The sequence below is a fragment of the Pantherophis guttatus genome, chromosome 4 (genome assembly GCF_059756535.1).
Source record: "Pantherophis guttatus breed Tessera chromosome 4, ASM5975653v1, whole genome shotgun sequence".
Taxonomy (NCBI): Eukaryota; Metazoa; Chordata; class Lepidosauria; order Squamata; family Colubridae; genus Pantherophis; species Pantherophis guttatus.
Window position 1 is genome coordinate 21,879,261 of NC_142066.1, and position 16,725 is coordinate 21,895,985.

At 39.7% G+C, this 16,725-nt stretch overlaps 1 protein-coding gene across 1 annotated transcript; it reads left to right on the forward strand.

Annotated features, from left to right (window-relative positions):
* Window positions 1-1,318: 1,318 nt before the first annotated feature.
* Window positions 1,319-9,918, forward strand: LOC148113878 (vomeronasal type-2 receptor 26-like). Its single transcript, XM_087893507.1, has 5 exons — window positions 1,319-1,561; window positions 3,010-3,176; window positions 3,738-3,855; window positions 6,993-7,119; window positions 9,011-9,918. Exons 1-5 carry the CDS (start codon window positions 1,319-1,321, stop codon window positions 9,916-9,918), a joined length of 1,563 nt encoding a protein of 520 aa, XP_087749633.1.
* The last annotated feature ends 6,807 nt before the right edge of the window (window positions 9,919-16,725 follow it).

The window sequence follows — 16,725 nt, forward strand, 5'->3', positions numbered from 1 at the left end:
GACTGGTTGGGGACCTTCCTCTGATCATTCCTAGTGCAAAAAAACAAAAAACAAAAAACAGTGTTAGATGGCACTGAAGTCAACCAGAACTCCTGAAGGACATTTTAGACCAGAACTGATGTCCAGAAGTAGTTGTCTCCACCTGATGCCATTCTTTGGATTCTATCTGATATTTCTGTTACTACCTGAGACTGTGTACAATGTCCCAGTTGGTACATGTAAGATCTGTTCCCCTCTGCCAATACATCACCAGTATTATCAGCCAGGGGACCTCATTATTGCTGGCATTATTTCTCAAGCCTACATATTTTCTGACCCTGTGACTTTCAATCAGCATCCATCTCGCAACCTCCTGGATGAGATTGGGTAAGCCCAGGTTCTGGTTAATTGTACATTTTTCCATAAGAAGTTTTCTTACAATACATTGCAATTTTTATTTTAAGCAGGCAAGAGAGGAAGATTGGGAACACGAGCTAACATAACTGCCAGGGACTATTTACCTTATTCATAGCTAAAGGTAAAGGTTCCCCTTGCACATATGTGCTAGTCGTTCCTGACTCTAGGGGGTGGTGCTCATCTCCATTTCAAAGCCAAAAAGCCAGCGCTGTCTGAAGACGTCTCCATGATCAGCGTGACTAAATGCCAAAGGCGGACAGAACACTCTTACCTTCCCACCAAAGGTGGTCCCTATTTTTCTACTTGCATTTTTTACATGCTTTCGAACTGCTAGGTTGGCAGAAGCTGGGACAAGTAACAGGAGTTCACCCTGTTACACAGCACTAGGGATTCAAACCACTGAACTGCCAACCTTTCTACTGACAAGCTCAGTGTCTTAGCCACTGAGTCACCACGTTCCTCACTTTATTCATACTAATTCTAACCTTATTTGTACTAATAGTCTATTTAGCTGCTATTTTCATGACTGTAAATAAACATTCCTGTTGCGATATTCAGCCCCCATCCACTCCACATAATGTTTCACAATACCAAGTGCCAGATATGTCTCACATCAAAATCTTCTGTCTCCTAGATTCAGGATGTTGGCTATTTAAAAGCTTTCTTAAAAGAAATACATAAGATAGTACACATATATCATATGGAAGTCTACCATCAGTTTTGGTAATCCTTCCTGTGAATATGAGTGAGTTTCATAAACAAATAGGTATTTTAAGATATCTCTGATTGTATAACCTTGGATGTTTGCCTTGGATGAATCCTATTTACTCCTATCAACAACTGCACTCATTCCACATGTAAACCAAACTGCAGATTTGTGACTCAGATTTATCAACATATCTTGGCCTTTGTGTTTGCCATCATGGAGATCAATGGAAATCCTCAAATATTATCCAATGTCTCCCTGGGCTTCCACATCTATAACAGCCAATTTGGTGCAAGTTGGACTTATCTCGCCTCACTGGAGCTTCTCTCCACATGGAGCAACTTCTTCCCTAATTACAAGTGTGATAGTAAAGATGACACTATCACAGTCATTGGGGGACCTAATTCAGATGTGAATGTCTTTATGGCAACTCTTCTGAGCTTTTACAAGGTACCACAGGTGAGATGTTCGCATAACGCTTAGTGCCTGAAAAAAATAAAAGTGTGTCATTTCAGCCTTGATAAAGTTTGTTTATTTGTTTTTAAATTTTCTATTGTTTACATTTATTAGTGCTTAATAAAGATTGTGTTATCTGGATATTTAATTTGCTTAACAATAGAGATTACTTTCTTAATCTCCACCTCTTTTTTCCAACCATTGGTAAAATAAATTGACAATATTCTGTGTCTTCTTTCTGTTTAATTTTCAATGTTAAGTCTATCCATTTCTGCACAATCTATTATCTTCCCTTTTTTAAAAGGTTTTTTATTTAATAAACATTAAAAACATTGGACACAGTGTGACCATTATGGTCTTAACATATCCATACATATTCTTTCCATAACAACAAATATAATTGCTATTTAACAAATTGCTACTTTGTTCTTATATACATATCCCTTGTCTTCATTTACTATCTATTTACTATTTGTTTACTATTTACATTTATTAATACTAGCCAGTATTAATTCTACAAACCTTAAATCTTTTTTGTTCCAACTCCTTTTCTCCTTTCCAACCAATAATACACTTTATTCCAGATTTTATAGTATTCTGTCTCTTTCTTTCTTTCTTTCTTTCTTTCTTTCTTTCTTTCTTTCTTTCTTTCTTTCTTTTTTTTTTTTTGAGTTCTAGTGTCAGCCTGTCCATTTCTGCACACGTCAAAATCTTCCTTCAAGGGGGATTTCTTCCTTTTTCCAGTATTGTGCATACACCAACCTTGTTGCTGTTATCACATGAAGCATTAAGTATATTGATTCTTTGCTATGATTCCCTTTTATGATTCCTAGTAGTAATAATTCTGGTTTTAGGTCTACGTTTTAGTATCTTCCTAATTATCTCTTCATCTTGCAGTGTTTCTTCATTTCTCCAATATTGCATGAATATAATCCTCGCTGCTGTTAAAACATGCAGTATTAAATATATACTTTGCTTATCAAGTTTTTCTGGTATTATGTCTAATAAAAACAGTTCAGGTTTAAAATCTATATGTTTCCCTATCATCATTTCTATCCACCTATGTATTTTTGCCCGGTTTCTTTCTTTCTTTCTTTCTTTCTTTCTTTCTTTCTTTCTTTCTTTCTTTCTTTCTTTCTTTCTTTTTTTCTTTCTTTTTTGCTTTTATACAAGTCCACCACATTTGATGATATATGCCCGTTTTTTTGGTTACATTTCCAACATTTGCTAGACATATTTTTAAACATTTTAGCTAACCCAGCAGGTGGTAAGTACCATCTATAAATCTATAAATGTGATAAAGTTTGTTGTGTGGATAAACAATGGATCAATGGATAATTTGGAACAGAATGTAAAAAATACTAGCAGCTAAAAAGTGATACCTGTTATGTTTTTCATATGTTTCCCAATTCATCCTACCTACTTAGTTTCCCCCCCCCTTTTCTTTATAGCTTGGATATAGTTCTTCTCCTTTGATTAATGACCCATCCCAGCAAGCCTTCTTGCAATGGATGTTCCCTAGTAGGAACCAACAGTATGTGGGGATACTTCAGCTGCTTTTGCTTTTCAAGTGGACCTGGATTGGTGTCATTTTTATGGACGATGACAATAGCCTCTGGTTTGTACAGAACGAACTTCCCAAGTTTTCCCAGGGAGGCATCTGCTTTGATTTCATAGAACAATTTCCACCATTATATTTGAAAACTGGCATCCATGAAATGATAGAATACTGGCTGCTTGTATACCGACTGATCATTAATAGCCTGGCCAGTGTTGTGTTCATACATGGTGAATTTCACATTATAATCTTTTTGAGGATGTTTCCCAGAATTTCAGAATTTGAAGACATACCAATGGAGAGAGGCAAAGTCTGGGTGATGACTGCACAGATGGAGTTCGCTTCAGTTTCTTTTCAACGATCTTGGGATCTAGATATCCTTCACGGTTCCTTAGCTTTTGCAACTCAGTCAAAAGAGGTGGTGGGTTTCCAAAATTTCCTTCGGATGAGAAACCCTAATGTGGAAACCAGAGATGGTTTTATTAAGGAGTTTTGGAAACAGGCATTTGATTGTTCCTTCCCAACAAACTTGGAGGACAATGCTTGGAATCACTGCAGTGGGGAGGAAAAGCTAGAGGTTCTTCCTAGGTCTGTCTTTGACATGAGCATAACTCCCCATAGCTACAATGTCTACAATGCGGTTTATGCTGTGGCCTATGCTTTGCAGTCCATGATGACATTAAAGTTCAAACGCAGATCTATGTCAGAGGAAGGACAAAATAATCCAGTGCTGTGGCAGGTAATATTGTGAATACGTAAAACACAAGAAAGGTTGCCCTATCTTCCTCCTCAAAGCTGATTCCCAATTAAGTTTAGAGTTTTCTAGATTTTTCTAGACTCATTGGTGAAGAGCCTAATGCTGGGAATGATTGAGGGCAAAAGAAGAATGGGACAGCAGAGAATGAGGTGGCTGGATGGAGTCACTGAAGCAATCATTGTGGGCTTAAATGGGCTCTGGGGGATGGTAGAAGACAGGAAGGCCTGGAGGAATGTTGTCCATGGGGTCACGATGGGTCGGACACAACTTCGCAATTAACATCAACAACAAGATTTTAAAACTGGCATAGATGGCTTCCTGCATTGCTAATTTGCTCTTCTTGGTTTTTTTTTTTTTTAAACAACTTTGGTCAATTTAAGGAGTTTGACTTTGTTGTGAACAATTGAAATCCATGGCAATCTTCAGCGTTTTGTGACCTAGTCACCACAAAGAGACTGTTGGAGGAAATAAAGATTTAAAGATCAATAATAGATCATGATAATGAATGTCTTTTTATACTTTTACTCTGCTTACTCTCCAGTTTATGAGACTGTTGTGTTAATCTCAGATTATCCCCTTTTACGTTCCTAGGCATATAACTTGTAAATTCTCAGCCTCTTAAATTGCAGATAAACAGTGATAAGATTTCCTTGCCCCTATAGTATATTTCCACTAAATAAACGTTCTTTCTGTTGTGCAAATCAGTAGTGGGTTCCACTCACCTTTGCTGCAACTGTGAGCATACATGTACAGGCGCTCACTTCGCTTGCATGCGGCACTTCTGCACATGTGCATAACCTTCTGTGGTAGAACAAAGTGTCCACCGTGATGGTGGACACTTTGTTCGCAGAGTGTCCGTGATGATGTCCGGGCAGGTGGGCAGGTGGAGCCTCCCGCCACCTCCACTACCAGTTCAACTGAACCGGGACAAACCGGTAGAAATCCACCACTGGTGCAGAAGCTCTTTGACTCTACTCCTGGACGATATAGCTGGCTAAAGGTCCTAGGCTTTTATTACCATGTATTTAATTATACTGTACTCATCATTGATCAGGGTAGAGTCTAGCTTTGAGAAATGTTCTTCAGTTTCCAATCTTGGCTACGTATTAATTTTATTAGTTAACTGTCTATGTAACCAGATTCAGAGGCATAGCTTTTTCCTATTTAAACACAATTAGAGGAAAGACCATAGGAAATTAATTTAATTTTATGGGAAGGCTAACTGGGTTATAGGGACTCCCAACTAGGGGGAAAGAAAATATTTTGGTCTTCAGTGGTATAGACTGCATCTGAGGATGTCCATGATTTGACTCTATTCTACTTATATTTTTCATCATATTATAAGTACATTATTATTGCCAGACCAGGTCAATTGTGGTTTTGAATTGTGATTAGTGTCAAGTGTCAAATATCCCTCGACACTACGTTACCACATCAGCATGGAAGACCAGGAAGGGGGGGGAATCCCTCCAGATGACCCATAACGAAATCCAGAGACAGAGCACGGTGGAAGGGAGGTGTTGCGATTAGGACTGTATGCCCGGTTGATAGCATGTGATGGACGGAACACAAAGAAGAGGGGGTGGGATACACGAAGAAGGAAAGGAGGGGGGTTGTGTAGCAGATTGTAAATGAAGCTGAGGATGATGTCAGAGATCTGCGCCCAAAGACAGGAGAACCAAGCAGCAGATTTGATTCCAGCAGCTGTTGCAGATTATCTGATGATAATTAAACACTCCCACTCCCTATAAAACTGTGCGGGAGGAGAGCACAAGCGTCTCCGTCTTTGTTTCTGATTAACCAGTTCAGTGCCTACTGTAAGTCGCTGTGTAGCTATCATTAAACCGGGTTTTGGCTCCACTTACTCGTGCATGTGTGTGTGTGCTGCATCACCCAGCAAAGCACTGGCATTTCCAGAGGGGCTGAGAATTAGTTTACATAGACATTGCTAATTTTGGCTTCTCAAATATCTTTTAACTTATTATGGTAGTTGAATGGTTTTGGTATAACTATATCGCTTATATTTTTTGTTCCACTATGACATTAGTTCCACCACTATCTACGGAAAGTCTCATTTAACAACAGTGTTGGGGAAATGATTTCCTTCGATCACAATGGGAATTTGGAAGCAGGATTTGATATTATCAACTGGGTCACATTCCCAAATCTAAGCCTACATCGAGTCAAAGTGGGAAAGTTTGATTTCAGAGCTCACAAAGAACAAGCATTCAGGGTTTATGTTGATACCATTAGGTGGCCAAGGAAATTTAACCAGGTATTTTCCTTATAAAGTTGGGGTCCATCTCTTTGGTCCTGGATGCAAGTAATGAAAGTAGCTATATAGCCATATTAAGGCAATTAGTTGAACTCACTTCTAAGTTTTTACATGTCCCAGATGGTATCCAGCCATAGCAGGGTGATTTGAAGAGAGAGAGAGAGTGAGAGAGAGCGATGATAGAGATAGAGATGATAGAGATAGATAGCTAGATAGAGATAAATAGACATTAGATAGAGATAGAGATAGATAGAGATAATAGACAGACAGATAGACAGATAAATAGAGATAGATAGAGATAGTGACAGCGATACAGCAATATAGCGATATAGAGATGAGATAGAGATGAGATAGAGATAGAGATAGTTAGATATTAGATATAGATGTGTGTGTGAGAGAGAGAGAGAGAGAGAAGTATTAGATAGATATAGAGATATAGATATAGATGAGATAGATAGGTAGGTAGACAGACAGAGAGAGAGAGATAGAGAGAGATATAGTGATATAGCGATATAGCGATCGAGATTGAGATCGATCGATCAATCGATAGATGATATATAGTTATAGTTGATATAGATAGATATAGATATAGATATAGATATAGATATAGATATAGATATAGGTATAGATAGATATAGATATTCATTTAGTTATCTGCAAGATTGCAGTAATGGCTTTTGAGTGACATGGAAAGAATAAATGTATCGATTTGGAGACTTACACTGTGTACATGCCTTTATCAAACTACTGCATGATTCCAATCGTTTAATAAGAACCAATATTATGTGGCTCTCCCAACTCAACATTTAGGCATTCTATTTTGTCTGCTTCTCTTTGTGCCTAGGCTCAGCCTCTGTCTTTGTGCAATGAACCCTGCCATAAAGGTCACAGCAAAACCAAGAAGGAAGGGGAGCCATTTTGTTGTTACAATTGCCTTCCATGCCCAAGAGGAAAAGTTTCAAACCAGATGGGTAAGGATATCATGGATTGAGTTTGAATTTGGAAGTAGGTGGAGGCATTTATAAATCTTCACATAAAAATCAAGTTGGGTAGAAATGGGTCCTTTTCTTTGTGCAGATGCCAGAAGCATCTTCAAGATTCAGTGCATTGCTCAGTCAGATAGTTAAAGAAGTAGAGTTTCTATTGCAAAGGTACATTGTGGTTTTCATAAATTACTTCATCCCTTTGGGTGCCTTTTTGGATAGAGACTTGATCCTATTGCTTATCCAGCTCTCAGATAGAAATCTGAAAACAAAGATCCATGTTTCCAATATTATGGGAAATAATTTGACTTTTTTTCTTGCTGTAGAATGGCATAAACTACACACACAAATACATACATTATAATGAAAACAAAGCTAGGATTTTCTACTAAAGTCTGACTTCGTATTTATGTATAAAATCCTTTATCTTTTCCATACAAATTTTCATAACTTTTATTCTTGCCATATAAATCCATATTTATACATTAGATCCTTCCTGCTCACCATGATATCTTTTACACATACGGTAATTGGAAGGAGTGTTATCCTTTTCTCTAAATCAACAAATAGAAAGGAAAGAGTTCAGTATTTGAAACAAAATACATGTCAAATGTGTCTGTTTTGAAAAATAAAATAAATGGAATTGTGTTTGGTGTCCTCAGCTTCCATCTAGGATCGGTATTCTATGGAATAGATTTGTGTGTCTAAGGAATAAATTGTGAACTTTTTCCCAAATGTTTCAAACTGTAGTGGTAGCTGAAAAAAATGAAATTTTACCAGCTTCTGCAGTGATGAACTAACAGTGATATACAGGTTTTAGTCTTGCTTAATTTATAAGACATCATAGCCACTTTGACCTGTTATGGTTTGTTGACTGCCAGCGGAGATGGCAGTTGAGTCAGATGAGTAAGAGGAGATGGAGGGGTGCCTGAGTTACCAGAGGAGCCAGCTGAAGGCTCTGAGGAGCAGGAGGTCTCAGAGCCAGATGCAGAGCAGAGGCCATCAACTCACGCTCAGATGGAGAGAGAGCTGTTTTAGGGTCCTGAGTTGAGCAAGGGGGAGGAACACCTGTCCCAGATGCGCGTTTGTGCAGAGAAGTGCGGAGATGGGAGCAATGCAGGACTGCTATCCAGGAAAAGGAGGAGACATTAACAATGGTTGGGATATAAGGAGGAGGGGTGTGGGAGGTGAGGCTGTCGGAGACATCCGTTCATGATCCAGAAGAGTTTCCTTTGGCGGATTCCTTGCCAGGATTTCCTTGCCTCTAACCTGGTTGGCCAGGACTCTGTGTTGGGATTGAAATGTTAATTGAAACTCCCTGTGGGGAACTCAGAGACTGCTATGGCTTGTGAATCACCTACGGACACCCAAGTTGTCCCTTTTGCTTTAGCTGCTCTTGCCTTCTGGCAGCTCTGCTCATGCGTGCACTAGAAACAGGCTCCTCCTGTTCCTCTGCCTCTCTACTGTCTGACTCTGGGGGCTCCGGAGTCCACACATCACTCCCAGATGGCCCTGGCCCCATCTCTGCCTCCAATGCAGAGCCCTCATCTGGGCCTTCCCCAGACTCCAGGAGCAGCCCATGTTCCTCCTCAGCCTCTTCACTGTCTGACTCTGCTGCCAGCTCCGCAGGCTGCTGGCGGACCACAACAGAAAGCAGGACAACAGAGGGCTAGATGTGTTGCCTAGAGCTTCTGAAGGGTGCATATAAACTGAATGCATGAACAACAAACCAATTGATGTTAAGTCCTGCAATATAGTTAATGAAAACACAGTTACTTCAGAATCAGGCATTTGTTGTGCCTGAGGTCTTATGTTTATCTTAATTCTGTACACCATCTTCTAAATAAGGAAAGTTGTATTTTTTTTCTTTTCTTTTCAGACATGGATTCTTGTTACCAGTGTCCAGAAGATAGTTATCCCACCACAGTCCAGGATCAGTGCATTCCAAAAGATATCAGCTTCCTATCTTCTCATGAGCCTTTGGGGATAACCTTGGCCATTGTTGCTCTTTTATTTTCCTCCATTACAGCTCTGGTCCTCACAGTCTTCATTCGGCACAAGGACACTCCCATTGTCAAGGCCAACAACCGAGGCCTCAGCTACACCCTCCTGGCCTCCCTTTTGCTTTGCTTTCTCTGTCCTTTGCTTTTCATTGGTCGGCCTCAGAGGGCAACCTGTCTCCTTCGCCAAACTGCTTTTGGTATCATCTTCTCTCTGGCAGTTTCTTGTGTGGTGGCCAAAACACTCACTGTGGTCCTAGCTTTCATGGCCAACAGGCCAGGTTCTCAGATGAGGTCATGGGTTGGAAAAAGGCTGGCACTTTTTATAGTGCTTTCCTGCTCTTTCATTCAAGCCACTCTCTGTACTGTTTGGCTTGTGAGCTCTGCTCCCTTCCCAGATATTGACATGCACTCTCTGCCTACAGAAATGGTCCTGGAGTGCAATGAAGGCTCCACTGCCATGTTTTATTGCATCCTGGGTTTCATTGGCTTCTTGGCCATGATCAGCTTTACAGTGGCTTTCCTTGGCAGGAATCTCCCAGACAGTTTTAACGAAGCCAAATTTATCACCCTCAGCATGCTGCTTTTTTGCAGTGTCTGGATCTCTTTTGTTCCAGCCTACCAGAGCACCAAAGGGAAATACATGGTGGCTGTGGAGATCTTCTCCATTTTAGCCTCAGGTGCTGGATTATTGGTTCTCATTTTCTCCCCCAAAGTTTACATCATCTTGATAAGACCTGAGTTGAATAATCGGCAACAAGTCATGCGAAAAACCCTCATAAAGTGAGTTATAGCAATCAGTTTTCTATACACAGTGGGATTTAGATTTGTGACCAAACTCTGCAGTTATAACCAATGACAAGTGACTTAAGTGCTCATTAAAAAAAAAGTCTGGGCATCAGTGTATTCATAAAATATTTAATGTTGTCTTTCTCCCCATTCCATCGTGCCTCTGCTGTAGTACTCATTAATAATTGTAAGATATGAACCATCTTGTTCCCTGAAGCTGTAACATTTCATGAGTCACAATATGTAAACATTGCAGTTCCTAAACAAAATAACTTCCAAACAAAATTTTGAGGATTGTAAACAGGAACAATTATTAAATTATATGTGTTTGTGGTCAACCAAGGGTAACAGCTCCATTTGAGAGGATTAGTCTCTTCAGTGATGGGTGCAGAAGTCCAAGACAACCAAAGTATAAATGAAACTCAAGCCTGCTCAAATTGTGAAGTTGTCTGACAGCTGTTAGTTGAAAAACTCTCTTCTGGCTGCAGAAATCTAAACCTTGATGTCCTAGGCCTTCTAATTGCCTTCCTCTGCAGACCTGGGGATTTTTCAAATTAGGATATGAAGGAGAGAGAGATTGCAATCAAAACTTTCATGGAGGAAAATTGAGGAACTGAATAGTTGCTATATATTGCGGGGTGTTACTGAGTGAAATAAATGATTTGGGTGCTAGGAGCTATCTAAATTTCTAGCAACTCCAGGAAACAATGGAGGATGGGGGAGCTGGTGTGCTGTGGTCCATGGGGTCGCAAAGAGTCAGACATGACTTAGCAACTGAACAAGAAAGTTCTAAATATGTTCCCAACCACCCCTGTGTGATTACTAGCTATCTTGTATTAGATGAAATAAACCACCCATTCTTGGCCATCAATCTGCAGATTGCATCTGCAATCTGCAATCTACAGGTAAGGGTAGGCCCTTAGCTGAGTCCACTTTTTCTGGTTCCTATCTTCAATCTCCTTGGGAAGAAAATGGAGATAATTATTGGTATATCATTTTTTACCAAGTTGATTTCTGAACTGGGATCTGGGAAACAGCAGACAGTTGCATGAAATTAGGTTCTTTATTCTTTCCTGAAGAGCGGTAACAGCAAACTATTAAGTGGGTGACTGTGTAGTCCCTACTAGTGTGGCTGCAAAATCAATATTCTGACTCAGCTCCAGTCCTACAGATACCATTGATGTGTTTCTCTCTCTCTCTCTCCTCCCCCCCCTGCTCTCTCTCTCTCTGTGTAGATATATACAGTATATAGATAATAGGAGGGAGGGAGAGAGACATAGACATAGTGGTAGACATAGACATGAAAGAGAGATATATGCAGATGATATAGGTAGATAGGGATGTAGATATAGATTATAGAGATAGATAATATAGAGATAGATAAATAAAGAGAGAGAGATAGAGAGATAGAGATAGACTGATAAATAGAGATAGAAAGAAAGAGAAAGAGAAAGAGAGAAAGAGATGAGAGAGAGGGAGGGAGAGGGAGAGGGAAATAGAGTTATATGCTTTGCAACTCCCAGTGATTCTGAGTGCTCTACAACAAGAAGAAAACACAAAACAAAACAAAAATAGCAAAATATGGTAGAGATAACAAACCCAGATGGGAACAAATCATGATCCAAATAGATGTCATTGTTTGATTGAAAGAACTCTAACTGGCTGGGCAGTTACTATGGGTAATCCCTCAACTAACCAGGACCTATGCCATTTCTATAGGTAGAAACCAGCACCTCAAATCACGTCCTGAAGCAAACTGACAGCTAGTGCAACTCATGAGGCATTCTGAGGGATGTTCATCACTGCCTACACTGCTGCATTCCGGACCAGTTAAAGCTTCCTGATTATCTTCAGGGGCAGTCCCAAATACAGCACATGGCAGTAGTCAAGCTTGGCCTCCTGCACCCCCCTGGGAGCAAAAATGGGACCTAGGAAGCCTCCCTGCACTTACCTGGGAGCCAAAATGGGGCGTGTGGGGACTCCTGGAAAGGGCGGGGCAGGAAGGGTCAGGGCAAGCCAGCAATTTAACTACTAGTTCGCCTAAACCAGCCTGAACCGGCTGAATCCCACTACTGGTTTAGGATGCATTGCATGGGAATGTGATGACAATCTGACTGTAACATCTGTACCATTGTTTGCTTGATCTGACACAGCACCTTCCTCCTCTACTGGTCCATGTTGTTACTACTAAGCTTGGTGGAAAAGAAGAACTCCAATGTTGGATATACATTCTCTTTATGTTTCAAAAACAATGCCCATGTGAATAGTAGTTTCTGAGAATGGGATATTTGTATGGAGCTAGTTTAGTTTTATTTGGTTGTAGATAAATGTATTTATCATTCAAACTTACAGCAGTCTTTGTCATCATCCAGAAGAACAAAAACAAAACACAAGGTTGTCAGGAACACAGGAATATCAAGAGGCAAACTAAGCAGTATATAGCAATAGCACTTAGACTTATATACCACTTCACAGTGTTTACAGCCCTCTCTAAGTGGTTTACAGAGTCAGCCTATTGCCCCCCAAAATCTGGCTCCTCATTTTACCCACCTCAGAAGAATGGAAGGCTGAGTCTGGTGAGATTCGATCTGCCAAACTGCTGGCAGCCTGTGATCAGCAGAAATAGCTTGCAATACTGCACTCTAACCACTGCACCACCATGGCTCATGTATATATTATAGAACATAATATTATTCAGGCTGGTTTAGGCGAATAATATAGGGTTGCCAGTGCCACTGCTGCGAGGTGAGTCAGTAATCAGACATCCCCCCAAAATAAGACCTGATGCCTTTTTTGGTGGCAAATATATATATATATAAAACTAGGTCTTATTTTCAGGGAAATGTGGAAAAGTATCCCTGGCATACATGATACAATATATGAAAATCTTTTCTACAGAGAAATTGTCCTTTTCTTTTTTCAGACATGGATTCCTGCACTCCATGTCCAAAAGATCATTATCCAAACAAAGGCCAGGATCACTGCATCCCCAAAGATGTCAGTTTGGGGATCAGCCTGACAACTCTTGCTGTCTTCTTTTCTTGCACAACGGCTTTAGTGCTTTGGATCTTCCTTAAGTACAAGGAAACTCCCATTGTCAAAGCCAACAATCGGAACCTCACTTATATCCTGATCATTTCCCTCCTGCTCTCTTTTCTTTGCCCTTTGCTTTTCATTGGTCAGCCAGAGCAGGTGAGGTGCCTGCTTCGCCAAACAACTTTTGGTGTTATCTTTTCAGTGGCAGTTTCTTGCATTTTGGCCAAAACTCTTGTTGTAGTTCTAGCCTTTATGGCCACCAGGCCAGGCTCTAGGGTCAGGAAGTGGGTGGGGAAACCACTGGCCCAGTCCATTGTCTTCTCTTGTTCTCTTACTCAAGTCACCATTTGTACAATATGGCTGGCAACTTTTCCTCCATTCCCTGATGTTGACATGCACTCCCTGGCTGAAGAGGTTGTATTGGAATGCAATGAGGGCTCAACTATCATGTTCTACTGCATCCTGGGTTTCATGGGCTTCTTGGCCATGATTAGCTTCACTATGGCTTTCCTAGGAAGAAAGTTACCAGATAATTTCAATGAAGCCAAGTTCATCACCTTCAGCATGATGGTCTTCTGCAGCGTCTGGCTCTCCTTTGTTCCAACCTACCTCAGCACCAAGGGGAAGCATGTGGTAGCTGTGGAGGTCTTCTCCATCTTGGCTTCTAGTGCTGGTTTACTAGGCTGCATTTTCCCTCCCAAATGTTATATCATTTTGATCAGGCCTGAGCTGAATGACAGGCAGTACCTGATGAGAAGGAAATAATGGACTGAAATCTGTATAATCTTAGCCCAGTTAAATTAAACTTTAGCTGTTAATCTCGTTGTATTGTTTTGAGCGGTCACAAATGCATTGTTATTTTAAGATTCAGTGCAAGCCTACACTTTCTTATTTAGTTAATTTATATAGTTGCTTTTAATAGATTGATTTCTAAGGATTTCCTAAATTTTGGCAGTGGCTTCTGGATTTCCACTGAGAAGCTGTTGCACAGGCTTGGTGGTATTGCTGAGAAGTCAGAAATTCTTCTTCTCCTTCAGATCTCACATGTGGAGCAGGGATGGTATTCACTTACTTTCCCTACCAGTTCGCAAATGTGTGTGCACGCACATGCTTGCTTCGCTTGCACAGGCCCCATCCACACATGTGCCCGGCCTTCCATACAAGCGCTTTGCTGGTGCGCATGCCTTCCACACATGCGCCCAGCCTCAAAAACATGCCTACGTAGGATGGCATAGAGCAGGGGTGGGTGGGTGGGTGGGCCAACCCACCCACAATTTCCGCTACCGGTTCGGCTGAATCATTCCAAATCAGCTGAATGCCACTTATGATGTGGAGGAAATGTCAGCATTCCATTCTGGGGTACACAAACTGGAGTAATAACCATTTTTGGCTTAAAAAAACACTAAGAAGAGCATGTTTAATACTTGAATGTTGTAGTCTAGTCTGGGAGATAAAATTGGAAAAATGAATTGATCTTGTAAGCTGTAAAGAGGAAGTTGGTCAATTCATTTTGCCATTTTTTTTTCAATTGGTAGAAATCTAGTCTACCATAATTTCTCTATTCCTGATATTCCTGAACCTCAAATATTCCCACACTTTCACAGACATACTTATATACATTTAAAGTCCTTTTTGTTTTGTTTTGTTTTGTTTCAAGATGGATCTTTGCCTTTAGGGATTTAAGATAATTTTTTCCAGGGAATATGTCTGTTCAAATCCACAAAACCATTTATGATAATGTGATCCAATTCTTGATAGGTCAGTTGAATTCCATTCTTGGTAAGAGCTGCCAAACATCTGCCTAGATTTCTTTGTAAAGAAATTTTACAAAGAAATTATAAAGAAATTTTTTCTTTGAGTAACTGACTCAGTTGGCAATCAGAGATTTTCTATTGTTGGAATCCAAGGTCCTACTGCATAAAATGCTTCTTATATAAAGAAAATTTGTATAAAATGTTCCAGAGATGGCACTTGGCACCAGTGAGATTGGCCAAAATGTTCCCAAATCTATCACCTAATTGTTGGAGATATGGTTACAAATTAGGCACATATTACTATATGTAGTGGATGTGCCCCAAGATAAAAAAAAAATTGGTGTAAAATTAAAAATTAAAATTAAAAATTGGCTGAAGGAAATTACCAAATTAAAAATGGAATTTAAACCAGAACTCTATTTATTAGGAATAATTACCCCAAAAATAGACAAATCTTTACAATATCTAATACTTCATATATTAACGGCAGCAAGGATTACTGGAAACAAAATAATGAACCAGGAGAGGAAACAGTAATTCGGAAAATTCTACAATGTGCAGAAATGGATAAGATGACGCTGAAAATTAAGGAGAGTGAAGAGTCGGAATATTATAGAGTAAATATGGAATAAACTATATGATTGGTTAGAAAAAAGAAATCAAAATAACAATTCGGAATGTTAATTTAACCGGGTTAAAACTAGGAAGTGTAAATTGCTGAACAGTGCCAACTGGATAATGATGGTTTTGTAAATAGATACTAATGTAAATGTAAGTACGTAGATGAAAGATTGAATAAGAATAGAGAATACATATCCATGTCGATACAGTAAGCTCTAAAATAATATATGATGTAATGTTATGTTTGTTACGTGGTTTTAATGTATTTTTGTTTTTTGTTGTATTTTTCTTTACTTTGTTTTTAAAACTTAAAAACTCAATATTTTTTTTTTTAAAGTGCTTCTTGTGCTCAGAGGTGGGTTTCACATAATTTTACTACCAGTTTGCTGTGCACCAAAAATGTGAGTGTGCTCGCTTTGCTCATGCGTGCGTCTTCCGTGCATGTGCCAGGCCTTCCACGCATGCTCTATGCTCATGCGCGTGACTTGTATGCATGTGCACGGCTTGGAAAATATGGCTAAATAGGACGGCATACCACCAGAGCAGGTGGGAAGGCCCACCGGCAGGTTGCCACTACCGGTTCATTCGGTTAAATACCACCATTGCTTGTGCTATTACAGATTTCATTTTAAATGCTAATGATCATTTCTCAACATCACATTACTCCACTTCTTAATAAATGCTTAATCACTTCCCGACAGAGAAGATGGACTTAGATTATTACCTAGCTCCTTCATCAATTCATCCAGCTAGCTACAGGAATATGGCCTATATTTAGTTGTAAATATACAAAATAGCCCATACTGTTGAGTTTATGTTTAATTATGTTGAGTAACAGTTCCTTGATCAATAAGGCATAACTTCTATCGTGTTCTACTCAAGAGGATTGAAAATGGACATCCATATTTGAGACAGATGTAATCATGATGGGGTTGATTTCTCTCTTCTTTCTAAGTATTCTCTCAATTCCTAGGATCCAAATTCAAATTTGTGATAACTGTGGATATATTCCACAAACTTGCAAAAGCTGATGCAAGCATTAAATGTATAGACAAGATGATAGTACTTTAATGAAAGACTTTGACAGTTCAAATAAATACAATTCATTAATGAATAAAACAAACCTGTCAAAACCTTCCTCCCTTGCTTGCTTATTTATTTATTCTCATCTATTTAACATGATTTTGCTATCCTAATCATGCTGTCAGGGTCCAGACTGATGCCCTAAATAAATCATGAGCCTCACAACAGGCTTCAAAAGAAACCCAGTTATTTATTAGGAGCTTCATGTTGGCACGGACCAAATGAAGCCAACTCCGACCTCACTTAATTTACATCCCAGATCTGACCCTGTTCCCCCCCCTTCCCCCCAAGGTGTGTCATCAGTCATATTC

Bases quoted from the DNA above. Each gene is read 5' to 3' on its own strand.
- LOC148113878 (XM_087893507.1), top strand. From the start codon at position 1,319: ATGGAGATCAATGGAAATCCTCAAATATTATCCAATGTCTCCCTGGGC. The intron at 1,562-3,009 runs GTGAGATGTTCG...TTTTCTTTATAG, and splicing joins GCTTTTACAAGGTACCACAG to CTTGGATATAGTTCTTCTCC. The intron at 3,856-6,992 runs GTAATATTGTGA...CTTTGTGCCTAG, and splicing joins ATAATCCAGTGCTGTGGCAG to GCTCAGCCTCTGTCTTTGTG.